Below are 14,934 nucleotides of genomic sequence, written 5' to 3'. Positions count from 1 at the left end.
TGGTAAGTAATTAATCAGTCATATTTTCCCGTAAGCAGTAACATATATATCATTTCAGCTAGTGGTGATGTGGTAGGGTTGGTTACGTAAGGGCGTTGAGGCTCGTATGGTGAAGTAGGTTTGTGATGCATGGATAGTGATGAAGATTGATGCAGAATAAGGCTGAGTGAGAAGGGAATGGTGCGACAGAATATGTCCTATATTCACAGTACCTGGATAGTTTAGGTGGAAGTATTACACCCATATATTAGTATGGTGTGTGTGTGTGTGTGTGTGTGTGTGTGTGTGTGTGTGACGATGCAACATATCGGGCCTGGTTTGGTACTCAAACCTACTGTAGTTTAAGAATAAACACTTTTGATATGTGGGTATAAGTGAGTATGATTCTTTCACCCACGAATGACCATTTTCTGATGTCTCAAAAATTTTTAGTATTAATCACAGCCTTCCCTTCCCATGGTTCCTAAGTCAATTTCTATATTCATTTAGATTTTTTTTTTCTGTCTCAAAAACTTCCAGTACTTATTACAGTAATCCCTTCTCATGACGCACAAGCCAATTTTATATAATTTCCTAGATGACAAATTCGGTTTACTAAGTATGCAGTGGCCTGTGAACAACAATAATCAGGCGCAGTGAAACATTCCGAGAGAGTCAGCCAGTGACATTTGAGCCTCACTGTACCCAGGGAGTCAAGGATACGTCAGACACCCACACGCTCGCTCTCTTAAGTAAAGGCAAACGCTGGACAGGAACATTTGTTGATTCAAGAGTCTGTGTGCTACGTAGCATAGAAGGCTTCGTAACACCTCTTTCTTAGCGATTTATTTTGTCTATGGCACCTTTTTACAGTCCGATATGTTATTAATGAATATTGTTTTGATACTAGAAATATACTGTATCATCATCATCATCCTGTTTCCGACTCAAACATTAAGTGAGAGACTATTATGGTGTACAATGCATGATAAATCGCCAAGTGAGAGGTGTTGCGAGGTCTCCTATGCCACCAGGAACACGGCCTAGTCACACACAAGCTCGCTCTCTCAAGTGAAGGCAAATGTTGGTTGTCCACACTAGATATGCTAGTTGACAGAGGACTTATCTATCTGTCTATATATCTATCTATCAATCAGTCAGTCTATCTATCTATCTGTCTATCTATCTACCTATCTATCTATTTATCCATCTATCTATCTATCTACAGCCAGATGCCCGCATGCTGGAAGAGGTGACCACAGAACGAATTGCCCCATGTCACCGTGCCCTCTGCCTCCTCCGACATTAGGCTGCCGTTTCTCTAATTAACGCCACCCTCTCCCCTACACCTCTCCATCCCACCGATACACCTGATCTTCAAAATGCATCAGATATATTCGTGGATGATCTGGTCTTTATATCAGTCTCCAAAGATTGCAGTTTATTTCTAGGAATCATTTTCGAATAATCGTGTCCTTCTTTTTTTGCCCCATAGGGAGTGTAGGGGCCCGAGGCTACGTTATCCAGTCCAGACACTTAAGGCAATTATAGCTACAATGAGATCTCTGGGTTTACCCCTTGGCATTTTGGTAACTGGTATTGCACTCAGTAATATTTGTCCTTTATCAATTATAATGTATTTTTTATAAGTGATTTTTTTATTGTCTCATTATATGTTATCACTTATTTCATCCATTATTTTTTCTAAAGATATCAGTTACAGAATTTAGCTTCATACACCTATGTGATTTCCATAACAGAATTAGTATCATTGCTTTGTTACTTGGCATTGTTCTTACTTACCTACTTTCCTCTGACTATTTCTAAATCCTTCCCTGTCCATTAATTATTGAGAAACAAACTTAGTATGGTGTTGATGCTGATGATGTCCTGATACAATAAAAGCTTGTGCAGCGTTCTAAACATGCAACTGCCATTACTGAACAATGCTGAATGCTGTAGGTAACATGGATGTCATTAATTTTTGTTTTTTTTAGTAAAGTTTATTATAACATTTATCTGTTTTAGCCAAGCATGTGGTCATAAACTTTCACCCTATAAAGCAGAATGTAAGACCAAGTAATTGATGCGGGGATAAGGTAGTGTGGAGGGTGGTAAATCGTAGAAGGAGAGGTCTTTATTGAACACACAAAAAAGCATCCAGGGAATTTTTCAGTCTCCTTTCACAAGGTGCAGCGTTCAACGATAGATAAATACATGGATTATGCACACAGGGCATCACAGAAAACATGAAAATCACATACTTTTAATAATTTATTCAAACCATCACTGTACAAAAATATTCTGAAATGAAGGATGCCATTCAGACACCCGCCGCTAATCTACTATCATTGTATTCGACAGAACTATCAGCGGAATCACTCCTCACCGACAGCAATGTGGCTCACCAACTACTGGTGCCTTCAACTTACACATACGTCACGACCTTCATGGCCTTGTGAGGTGAGTCAAGAAAGTGTCTCTGTATAAAACCCTAAATACAATGAGAGTAACCAAATATGCTTTCTAGCTGCACAAACAGAAAATCTATATCCATATTTTATTATACTAGTACTATTACCTGCCTTCAACATCAAATATGTCACCGTCCTTCAGGCTTTGTGAGGTGGGTCAAGAAAGTGTCTCCGTAAAACCCAAGATAATTCAAGGAATGTATTATCAATCCTGTCTTCTTACTCGGACTAAAAGCTATAGAACAAATATTTCCTACTGTTTTCTTCATTGACTTTACAATTTCTCGAAATTTGCGTTTTTTTATTTTTTTAACCTATTGTCAGACGTTGTTGTAAATGTATACGTTGCAATTAATTTTCAGTTTCATTTACCACAGGTAGTGTTAAAAAATCATTAAACAAAATTTCGGTTTCTTATGATGACTCACAGAATGGTCAAAAGCTTCATTGTTAGAAGAAGTTATAAGGAGTGCCAATAAATGGATAGCAGAAGAAAAGTTCTAAGTGAAACTGAGTGTAATTTGGAGGGAAGGAAATGGAAGGTGGAGTGGAGTGGAAGGTGAAGATAATGTTTTTGGTGCTGCCTGGGCAATTTTGGTATTTTGTTAGAGAAGAGCACTAACGTGAGCATCTCTGAAAATTTTATATGGTTTTATAATACTTAATGATTAATTGTAACTTTCAAACTTTTTTGTGGGGTCGTATTACATTTTAAATTTTGTCAACAGAGGAAAGAATTTTAATACTCCATACACTGGGAGCAGAAAGAAGCATGAATAACCTGAAATTAAACCTGTGCCTGACTAGACTGCTGCCTAGATATGGAAGTGTATGGTTGTAATTCAGTGTGCGGAAATGAGAAAGGTAATCTACGTTGAACAGACTTGGACTAGACCAATAATTTTGAAAACCCCACGGATTTTACTTTATCTTTGGTTCTTTTTGTAACATTTTATGTCGTCGGATCTGTTATGTGACTCTCGAAATTATGTGCTGATAATTTCGACGAGGATTTTCGTTTTTTTAAAGAAAGTGCAGAGAGAGGAAAGGAGTGAGAAGATTGCTAATTCGACAAGATATAAGTGAGGTAGAAGAGGCATCCTCAAACAATGAAGTTTTACATGATCATTCTGACATGTAGTAGAGACGGTCGGATTATACTAAAGTAGCTGCTTTGAACACAATATATCCTAGATTTGACAAGGTTTTTTAATTTACATAACAAGTCTTAATTATGGCACCGAGAAAACCATTACATTAATACCTACGAGATCCACTTTCTTTCCCAGGAAGACTAGATTACACATTATAGTTGCGTAGAGGCAAGGAAGGCGAATCCAAAAGTTCTAAGTGGCCACAATCTCACGTCGGCTTCAGAACACAAAGGAGCAAAAATGGGTGGAGCAGCAGAGAGAGACCTTGAGGGGAAACTTCGACGGTGCGTAGATACCCAGTCTTTAGGTCCTTCTGACGAGGGTGTGGGTGGAGCCCCTGACGGCTATAATATGGGTAGGTGGTGGTGAACACATGGGCGCTTCGAAAGATTATACCAGGGAATTGGAAGCGGAGTGAGAATCGAAGAAGAAGAAAGGAATATGAGTAACGATGACAGAAAAACTAACCAATTAGCGAACCGAATAAATGTGAACCGAGGAAACGGAAAGCATAGCAAGATCCAGGGGAAATGATCACGAGAAAGCGTACCATTGAGCAAAGGGAAGATATATCGGGAAATATTATGGAGAGTCTTCAGAGCGATTCGAGAAACCGAATAATAATGGGTAGAGAAGTTTTAGCTAGAACAGATGAGAGAAAAGCTGACCGAATTAAAACCTGCGAGTAAATGAAGAGATGCAATGCAGAATAATTTGAACTGTAGATTTTGAACAGGATAAGAGGGGGAAATATGGCTGAGACATGGAATAGGAAATTACATTCTCAGTTACCCCAGTAATGAATTGCAAAGACGAAATTGTCAAAAGCGCTCTATGTAACCTCATGAAAAATTTAAGACTGAGGTCCCATCACCACCAACGAGTATTCCAAACCTTATGAACTAAGAAATATTGAATGATGAATGATTAGAGGGTAAAACGTAACCAATAATAGTCAGGCAGGAAGGGAGCACGAGAGAACTTATTCAGCAATGAATAATGAACAATTAGGGAAAAACACAACGAATAACCAAGGAAGAAAGTTGTATGAGAAGCTGAAAGTAAATTTTATGCAGTAATGAACGATGAAAGAAGCCGAAAATGATCACATCCGTAAGAAATTAGGCATGTTGGGAGAGGAAAAAAGGAAACTTATGGAATGGCGAATGATGAAAAAGCTACACTGGAATTTAAGGAAAAAGAAGGAAAATTTATGAAGCGGTGAACTTGAAGCGATGTCCAATGTTGGTCCTGGAAAACTCGAGGTTGCCTGGATAATCAAAGAGGTTCTGGATGTCAGGCAGGGGTGTGGGCTGGTACACTGGGCTGGGGACAGGGGCGGGGACTGCTGGGATGGCGTGATGGGTCTGAGGCTGGGGCTGGGGCTGGGGCTGGGGCTGAGGCTGGGGCTGGGGAATAGGCTGGAACTGGGGCTGGCGCTGCACGGCTGGGGAGGCCTTGTGGGTGTTGGACTTGGTGATCCTGAAGCCGATACCAGGGCCAGCTGTAGGAAGAAAAAGAACAAGAACACTTAAGATTAATGCCTATAGACTTCACAAGGTTATTAAAGCACATAGTTAATGGAGGAAAGTCGCCAAATGCAGACAAAAGACCAGTCACTCACTGCTGGGTGGCATTATATGAGCAATAAACCACAAGCATTTTTCGGAATAAAATCCTGTTGGGTCATATCTCGTTGAGGAGACTTGACCCCTTTCATCATCAGGAGTCCACCGTCCAACGAAATGAAATGTTTCCTGGGCAACAACAGACCATTTGGCTTGTCACTCAGAGTAGAGTCAAGTGAGTGGATGATGAAGGAATGAGTACTCTATCTCACCTTCAAATTCAGTGCGCAGGATCTGGCCGGTCTCATCCGGATACTCCCAGTACCCACGCCTGATGTTCTGTGAGTCAGTCTCCTCGAAGTACTTGATACCGTCCTCCTGGTCACGGAAATTGCCGAAGGTGCTGCCGTCCTGGTACCTCTTGTCCTGTAGGATCTTTATGAACCCGCCCTCGAACTGGGCACAAGTCGCCGCCACCATGCATAGAAGTATCTGGGGAGTGAGAGAGGAGGGTTTTAAGGCATGGAGAAGCAGGAACAGGAATAGGAATAGGTGCAGGAGCAGGAACAGGAATAGGAAGAGGAGCAATAACAGGAGTAGGAACAATAGCAGAAGCAGGAGCCAGGAGGAGTCATCTTAAATGTTCACCTACACGATGGTCATTTAGACAGTAATTTTTCGAAGTCCCAACATTGCCCCAAAAGAAAAATATATTGATAACTATGAAAGAAAAGTTAAGTCAGATCAAGGGGTATGCAAGGTGTAGTCTTTCCTGTTGCTGAGTGGAGTCGTCTGGTGGTAGTTAGAATAAATTAGTAGGATACGTAAGGGTTAGCATGCGATATGGATGAGTCTGTAACGTTGTGGGAGGGTTGAGGGTCAGGCAAGAACTAAGTGATTCGATTCTGAGAGTAGTACGTCGAAGGTCAAGGTCATAGAGCAATGGCAATTATTCATCTCCTTGACCTTTTGGTGATCTGAGTGGTCCTCCTTGTTAATTTTGCTTTGCTATCTCCAGACGATTTTTCGCCTTATTAGGGTTCAGTGGTAAAGAAGATAATTAAGGATATATTTAACCTCTTGTTTTCTAATAGTCTGTTCTGAAGTGAGGGCAGTCTGGGGATATCAAGAAAATGATAAAAATACGTTACTGAATTTCACACGTTTTGTTCTTGGGGGTTTATCAATGCTATATCAAATCCTTCCATTTCGAAAAGTATGTCCTAAGCTTAATGAAATCATCTAGAGATGATAATATTACAAGACATTCTTGGGTTGAATGGGTAAAGTCATTCAGTTTGAGAAATGTGAGGTGAAAGTTATGAGCGAATTCACAGTGTTGGCAAGATAAACTTAAATGTGCTGAATCTGAGGACGTTTCCGTATTAAAGGCAGTTATTAGCTGTCTCCAATAACCTTTCCGGTAAAATGATGTCTGCTATAAATTACTCTTATTACCCTCATAATATTTACTCAGCTTAGAGAAGGTGCTCATGTATAACAGAAGAGCATGATTAATAGAGAGTACAAAGAGAGTACAAAGGAAAGGAAACAGCAACAGACCCTCGGCCCTTTCGAGGCTGTCTGATATAAGGTAAACTATCATCAGGTAATTAGACTATGCGTCAAAGATATGGATAGATCTTTTCCCTAGTAGGAGTATCCGATAGGTGTGTCCAGTAGATATATTTTGGTTTATGTGCTGTGGAAGAATTAAGCCTACATACTCAAACTCTTTACTGTGACGATACAACAACACTTTCTGCATGACGGATCCCCTCACAATATATGAGTAAATAATTCCGGCACGTGGCGATGTTATCATGATTCAAGTAGGCATTCAAGAATTATTTCGTCGTTTGCTTACAGATGTATTTAATATTCATGCTGCGCCAAAACATATGTGTCTACCATAAAAGTTTCTCCCGTAGGACGCAAGACCAGGCCACAACCCAGACCACATTAATATACATAATCAGGTGACCTCCACTCGCCCACCGCTGCACGTCTAACCTTTCACTGGCACACCTTGACACTTAACGCCACTTGAAGCCCCGACGCAATTTTAGCCTTCCTTGCCACTTCCCTTTTAGATTCACCTTTGTATTGACTTACCGAGATGGAGGTGTTAGATAATGGACTTCACTAATCCCTTCAGCACGAGAAACAGTTCCCAATATGAATAAATTTATGTGGATTAGCAGAGGGAAACTATTAAGTAACTGGATTGCAAAGGTTAAGATCACTTGATAATCTAACATTCTGGGTAGGAAAAACATGAGACCAGTGAGCATCCAGTTTTTCTCCTCTGAATTCAGGAGAATAGTGTACCGTTGGCGCAGAGGAACTTATTTATACCCTCAAGAGAGGTAGTGAGAATATTCCGTTATTCATTGAAGTGGTTCGCTATCTCTTTCAGCGAGGAGGCTGTGGTTTAGATGCCACAGTATTGAAGACACTGAACAGATGAGGACAGATTACACAAGAAAAGTAAGATGTATGTTCAGTTTCTGAAATTTGATGTAAGACTTTTTACTTGATGCATTAACTCTAAAAGTTTCACATGTGTTCATTACGAGGAGATATAATCGTATGGCCTTTTCCTTGGTTTAAAAATGGTCACTCATCCATCACTCAAAATGTCAAGACCATTGATATTGTAACTTTACACAGGTTTCAGTTACGCAAAATCTGAACGCAGTGTTAAACAAGATATCCACTATCCCCCCATAACTTTTGAAACATGAACTATCTCTACAACAAGGAAGTGACATGCACGAAGAACTCGACTACCCACCAAGGCCCTCATCCTGCTGTGATGGTTCTCGCTCCACTAAGCCATTTGGCGGCGGGTCCTGCCTTATATACGTGTGGGGCCCCTCGTCCTTGCCGCGGGTGCCACAGAGTAAATACCTCTGTGGCAGGGCTGGCTTGCTGATGCTTCCTACATTTTGGCGTAGCTTTTGTTTTTCTACAGGTGTACCTAATTTCTGCATTCGTGCTTCTCCTTTACAGTTTCCAAGTACTATAAATTGTTCTCTGATCCCAAGATGACTTTGTATTTTACTCGTACTCTGGTCACCACCACCTGAATTCTACGGAAGGACTGGCTGGTTTAGTTGCTTCCTGCATTTTTGTTTCTTTTCTTCAGTGTCCCAGTACTATTAAGGCCTCTGTGATAAGATGACGACTTTTTCTTCCATGCTGATCTACCTCTTGTTTTCTTTGGGAGAACTTCTTGCTGTTTCCTTCATTCTGAAGTAGCTCTTTTTTTTTTTTTTTTTCCACAGTTCAACCCTTTTTATACAGTGTCTTAATCGGGAAACATCTACGGTGCTGTGATTGCTTTCCAGTTTGTTTAGAAAATCTCTAACGATTTTGTGGCGCTTCGAAGCTATCCCTCGGACTGAAGGGGCTAGAAGACGCTTACGTTAACCTCTTCGATACGAAATCAAGTCTCTATTCTATTCAATTTTTTAAGAATCACTCGGACGTTTAATAACATACCGACTGCATATGAAAAGTAGTGGAAGCCCGTACATTAGTATTCAGTTCTGATTCCGAACTTTTCATAATGCATTTTTGGGAGATGTTAGCACGATGGATGGTAAACCGTAATATATCGCAGCGGACAAGGGCTGACCGTCACTTCCAGCCTACCTGTCTGTCCCTTCACCTCATTTTTAGTGTTGCCATGAGTCAGCCAGCCAGCCTATTATTCTCACCATGTGTGGGATGGAGTCTGGATCCTGGTCCTATGTGAGTTCCTAAGGAGTCCACCCAAATTATCATGTCCCTTAGATTTCCTTTTAATTGTATTTTATCTTCTTCGTTGGCTCACTGGCAGTAGCATATCAGGTGTATTTTTCGTATTTTTCTGTGTGCTAGCAATGATTTTATTGTAATTATAGGTAGCAAAATTTGTCACTTGTTTTTGGTATAGTATTGTTTTAATTATCAAATGACAATTCTTTCAAGAGGTATTAGGTAACAGACAATATTTTTTGGTAAGCTCTATTGTGTGTGTGTGTGCGTGAGTGAGTGTGTGTGTGTGTGTGTGTGTGTGTGTGTGTGTGTGTGTGTGTGTGTGTGTGTGTGTGTGTGTGTTACGTATACGTTCACTTGTTGCCTGAGAGTACAAAAACGGCAGAGAGAACTAAACACCTCATACATTCGTAGTTATTTAGGGAAGACCGATTAGCTGTAAATTATATCCCTCTAATTCAGCCACACATACAAAATTCAGGTTAAAAAATGAGAAGCACAGAAGTTAAGTTATTCTAGTCCCATGACAATTGTAACAAAGTCCCTGGATGTGTTAATGAGTACTTTCTTGTGACGTCAGAGTAAGAGGTTCGCCTTGTGACAGACGGGGTGGTTTGGGTTACACTGTGCGATGGCGATGAGAGTGGTAGTAGCGCATATAACCCACGTAGACAGGGGTACAGATTAGGAGGACTTGTGGTGCTTGAGAGAGAGAGAGAGAGAAAGAGAGAGAGAGAGAGAGAGAGAGAGAGAGAGAGAGAGAGAGAGAGAGAGAGAGAGAGAGAGAGAGAGAGAGGACTACTATAGCAACATAATCTTACTTAGCTTACTGGGTAGTCTTTAGTTTAGCTTCGTAATTCTTTCCTAAGCACACACACACACACACACACACACACACACTCATTTCTTCCTTACCAATTTAGTTTTGCACACTCTACGTTAACATTTTTCTTGTTTCTTACTTTTGCATAAATTGCGCTGGTGTTGGAAGGCTATAAAAATACTTAATAAGAATAGTGAGGTGTATTTTGCAAGATAAATCACCAAGGAAGAAATGTTTGCCAGCCTTCTAACAGTCCTTGAGTTATTCAGTTTAGTCAGGTATCTAGCACCTGTTCTTTTGCGATTTATTTTACCTTTTACTCTTTCATGTTCTGTTGCATGTTCTCTGTATCTTATTTTTTTTTTTTTCAACAATGGATTGCATGAAGCTTCTTGATGTTAGGAGTGGTCCCTACAAAAAGACCTCAAGGCTATTCTATCCCTCCTCTGTAAAAACACCTCTTCTCACGACAGTACAACTTGCAAGGATGATGGTGATATTGATGATTGTGGTAGTGGTGGTAGATGGAGACATGTGTGATGATTGTAGTAGTGAGTGGTTGTCGTACTAGTGATACTGGTGGTCGCAGTAGTAGGCAAAGGTGTTGTAAATCTGGTGATTGTGGTATGAACGATGAATGTAGTGGTGGTAGTGGTGCTAGTGGTGATGGTGCTAGTGGTAGTGCTAGTGATGATTACGGTGATGACGATGAGTTTACAGTGGTAATGGTGGTGACAGTGGTGTTGAATGGTGGGTAACTGTGGATGGTGAGCGGTGGATGATGGTGCCAGTGTTATTGCTGGTTGTGATAGTGGTAATGCAGGTTTTGATGGTAGTGGTAGTGGTGGTGAGTGATGGGGCTAAAGCTAGTGATGATAATGGCAGTGGTGGTGGGTAGTGGTGGTGGTGACAGTGGATAGAGTCTAATCCCACACGGTAGTTCTCCCCAAGGTTAAGGAGAGACAGGGAGAGTCTGGCTGGCGTGGTGTGGCGTGGAGATTCGTGTGCCCAGTCTCACGTACAGCAGCAGAAAAAGAAATATTTGTGCAGATTTTGTGAAACGAAGGGCCATAGGTTAAGTTACTTAGAGGGCTTTGTAACACTTCTGTCTTACAGCAATTTATTATGCCTGTTATACTTTGATTTTCTGTTTTTGTTATTACTGTGCTTTAGTACATATACAATTTGCCTCACTAACGTACAAGAAGATACGAGATGTAATATGCAAAATAAATGGCTCAAGATATGCTGTTACGATCTCTTCAACGTCACTCAGAATACCGTACGTTCAGAAAGGCATGACCACAAAGGATAGGAACAGGCACACGCATATTGTTCCGCTCGCATGAAGGTACCATACGTTGACATTTAGCAATATCCTCTACCGTACTCATTGCAAACATACTCTCTAATGAGGAATAATTTTATGTATGCACTTAGAGCATGATTAAGGTTGTAAGACCATTATATCTCTATCACTGAATATCACGGACTGAACATACACGTATTATTCCAGAAGCCGTCGGATTTTTTTTCTTTTTTTCAATTAAATTTTTAAGTTACTGCACACCCACGTCCAGCGATTCTTAAACTCTCGACTTTATTTTGGCCTATAATTGCCATTTCTCTCTCCGTTTTGAATACTGAGTTAAAGCAAGATGCCAGCGCAAGAATAATGTACTAGTCACGAAGTACTATGGAAAGGATGTAGTGCCGTAGAAATGTCTATATTCTATTGAGGAGCATAGGGAAATATGCTGCAAAAGGGATAAATTTTCCGCCAGAGTAAGCATTGCAAACTACAGCGCCCCTGCTGAACGTTACTCCTAACTTCAATGAGGTTTCACAGTGCTCAACTCATGGTCTTAAATATTCTCAGTGTTTCTCATCAGTATAGGTATGTAGGTAAAACTTCTCATTAAAGCCCTCTAGAAATATGCAAACATCACCATTTTTTCTTATATTACCCCCAGTTCAACAGATTACCAAATTTTTTAAAGATTCTAAAGCACACTAACGATACTGATTATGGCCTTCAGTTATACCTATCCTTGCAGAGTTTTTATTCCTCCTTAGATCCACAACCAAATCCCAAACACGTGGCAAAAAGGACATCTTTCAAAAACTGCAACTGGGTATATTGCCTAACTGCTCCTTATCATAAAAATGCATTTCATTGCTTGGCATTTCATCTAAATCTTTAAAAAGGCAGATTCCAAAGAAATCTCGCATCATAACTTTACTGTTCTTCCTTGATAACTTAGCAATAATATCAGCTGTTCAACTCACAACTAGCAGCAAACTTGCTCTTGCACTACCTACACTAACTCGAGCAATAACTTACAAAGAGTAAAATGATTATACAGTCACTTGACCAATAACTTGCAAAGATAAAAAAGATTCTCTTACAGAATCATCCAACACTTTTTACTCCAGCGGTGGACGCAAAGCCCGCGGTTAAGTACTCCTAAACCAACCCAGGTTTTAGAGATTTACCTTGAACCAACCATTCCCTGTAGGAAAGGTAAAAAAAAAAAAAAAAAGTACTCGCCGAACATAAACATGTTTATTTTTCTGAGCTCAGATCCAAAATTAGTGCAAAATTTATACAGAAACTTGCTGTAAGACATTTCCAGGAACCACTTTTGATTAATATACAGTAGAGTAGCACTGAGAAATTACTGCAGACACTTCCTCTGCACAGCACTAAAGTATGCAACCCCAGTGTTAGATCTGTTCTGTTTGGCAGGAAAATGTATTCTTATTAAATCGCACATTCTCTCCAGGAAGAAACGGTACCCTCAGTCAAGGCTCATCAGATCCCAAGAGGCACACAGTTCATTGTTTCAACACAAGATCCAGTCCATCCACATAACTGCACACTACCTGATCCCCTACATTAATGAAACCAGAACTGTCAATCTATTTATTCTGTTCATAATTATAGTCCTTATATCATCCACTGACCGACATCCAATGATACATTACATATGCGCACAAACACTCCTTCGCGAGTACCCAGTGACCTATAATCACTTCCAGAAAGGAGAGATTACAACTTGCCAAACAGTGATGCAACCACCCCCTCTTCTCTAGACAAGTAAAAGCCTAACAAACAATCATTTTTTTGCTCTATCCTCGGAAATTTGTAAAGACTAGGCTCTTGTAGTGCAGAACATGACTACCCTACTGCCACTGCTAGCCTTGCATGACTGAAAAAATGCCGATCACCTCTTGAAGACCAAATATATGCAAAGTCGCCACTTCAAAGGCGACGTTCTAACCACTTGGCTATCAACACGAGCACTTACATAAAATAAACAACTATCAACATCCATGACACAAATCTCAGTGTGGCATCGATAGCGTAGAACACAACAGAGATGGTGGATGTTAAGTGCCCAAGTTCCAAGATGAGGTGTGAAGGATTAGGTCTCTGTTGGTGTGTCATGGATAACTGGATTTTGAAAACGGGCTTCCTACCCAGTATCCAGAGTGAGGTGTGTACTGAGGTATGAAGTACAGAAATGAAATGAGAGAAATTGGAAAACAAGAGAGAAAAACACAAGAGAAAAGTTTTAAAATAAAGTGTATACATGAGAAGAAGAGTGAGGGAGTATAAGACCCACGGGTGATGGAAAGTGAGAAAGAGCAAAAAAAGGAAGAGAGAGAGAGAGAGAGAGAGAGAGAGAGAGAGAGAGAAGCGAAATCAGTATAAACAGAGATGAAGGAATAAAAGAGGAAAAGCCATGGGAAAGGAAGTAAAAGTCAGAGTGATTTGAAGGAGGACGGTGAGGAACTGAGGTTAAAGAGTAATATAAAGACTGAACGAAAAATAAGGGATACGTAAGGAAAACAGCAGCCAGGAATAATGAGTGTTATAAACCAAGAGAGACGAGAGAGTAAGAGGTTTTATGGCTCATGAAGATAATGCTTACTGCTGGAGAGGGAAGAGGAGGAAAACAAGGATTATAACAGACAAATGAGATACACAGGAAGGAGAGAGAGAGAGAGAGAGAGAGAGAGAGAGAGAGAGAGAGAGAGAGAGAGAGAGAGAGAGAGAGAGAGAAATTTTAGTACTTTGAGGAAAATCGTGTTTTATTCTTATTCTTATTCTTATTATTACTGCTTATTCAAATTTTATTTTTATCACTAGCAATGTCTCAAATATATGTTACTTCTTTATACAGCATTATGCCCTGGCCAGTAAGGATCTTTTATTAACGTTGCAGCTCACGACATCTTCACAAAACAGATTTTTTTACGGTCAACTCCTTTTCTGTAGATGTCGTGAGGCAAAGCGATTCAGCAAACCTTTCTCGACTTGCCTTTTCTTACACTGTTAGCTGAGCATTATTCTTAACCCTTGTTTCTGCTTCTATTTTTATTATTATTATTATTATTTACAGGGGTAGTCCAACTAGTAGTAGTAGTAGTAGTAGTAGTAGTAGTAGAAGTAGTGGTGGTGGTAGGGGTTCCAATAGTAGAAGAAATATCATTAGTGGTAGGAGTTGGAGTCATCATCATCATCATTACCTTGACTAATATTCCCACATAAAGATCAAGTGAGAACCCTTCTTTCAAAGAATGCTAAATAAAATGTGTGTGTGTGTGTGTGGATTATATGAATATTTGTCAATTTATGTGTGTATGTACGGTATGTGTGCTGATGTGCGTACGTTGATGTATGTATTAGCCTATGTGTGTATATATCTTTATGAATGTGCGTGTGTGGGTGTGTGTGTGTGGGTGTGTGTGTGTGTGCCACGTCTCATTCGTGTTAAATCTGACCCACTGTTTTCCACGTACAGTATCCCCCACACATACCAGCATCCGGTTTGATAAACAGGATGGTCGCTTGGCTCTAAGAATTAAGTTTTTATTATTTATTTATTTATTTATTTATTTTGAGACAGGATAGTACATATATAATGCTCTTTTTCCTATCCACTGGGTAATCTCTAATGTGGTACTGGGACGGCTCCGTCAGCGAAATTTTTATCTTTTATCATTTATTCATTTTAATCCCACTGCCTCACCCACGCCCACACCAGCAGACTAAGCCGTCTCCTCAACACATAAGAGAATACTAGCTGTGTTTCTATTATAGGACTATTTGCAGATCATCCCGTATAATCATCGTCGTTTCCGTCTATCATAACTTACATGTC

The 14,934-nt window shown here is 40.1% G+C and overlaps 1 protein-coding gene across 1 annotated transcript; it reads right to left on the bottom strand.

The window, feature by feature from the left end:
- Positions 1–4,673: 4,673 nt before the first annotated feature.
- On the bottom strand, positions 4,674–7,996 carry LOC145407848 (uncharacterized). Its single transcript, XM_080278704.1, has 3 exons — positions 7,973–7,996; positions 5,448–5,667; positions 4,674–5,111 (listed from the first exon to the last, which is right to left on the bottom strand). Exons 1-3 carry the CDS (start codon positions 7,982–7,984, stop codon positions 4,819–4,821), a joined length of 525 nt encoding a protein of 174 aa, XP_080134830.1. The 5' UTR covers positions 7,985–7,996; the 3' UTR covers positions 4,674–4,818.
- Positions 7,997–14,934: the final 6,938 nt, after the last annotated feature.

Source organism: Coenobita brevimanus, chromosome 74 (genome assembly GCF_032717465.1).
Source record: "Coenobita brevimanus isolate Jiangsu-jjx chromosome 74, ASM3271746v2, whole genome shotgun sequence".
Lineage (NCBI taxonomy): Eukaryota > Metazoa > Arthropoda > Malacostraca > Decapoda > Coenobitidae > Coenobita > Coenobita brevimanus.
This window is presented reverse-complemented; position numbering and strand designations above follow the sequence as displayed.

Coding starts and splice junctions, on each gene's coding strand:
- LOC145407848 (XM_080278704.1), bottom strand. Junction 5,112..5,447: donor CCTGCGCACTGAATTTGAAG/GTGAGATAGAGT, acceptor TTCTTCCTACAG/CTGGCCCTGGTATCGGCTTC.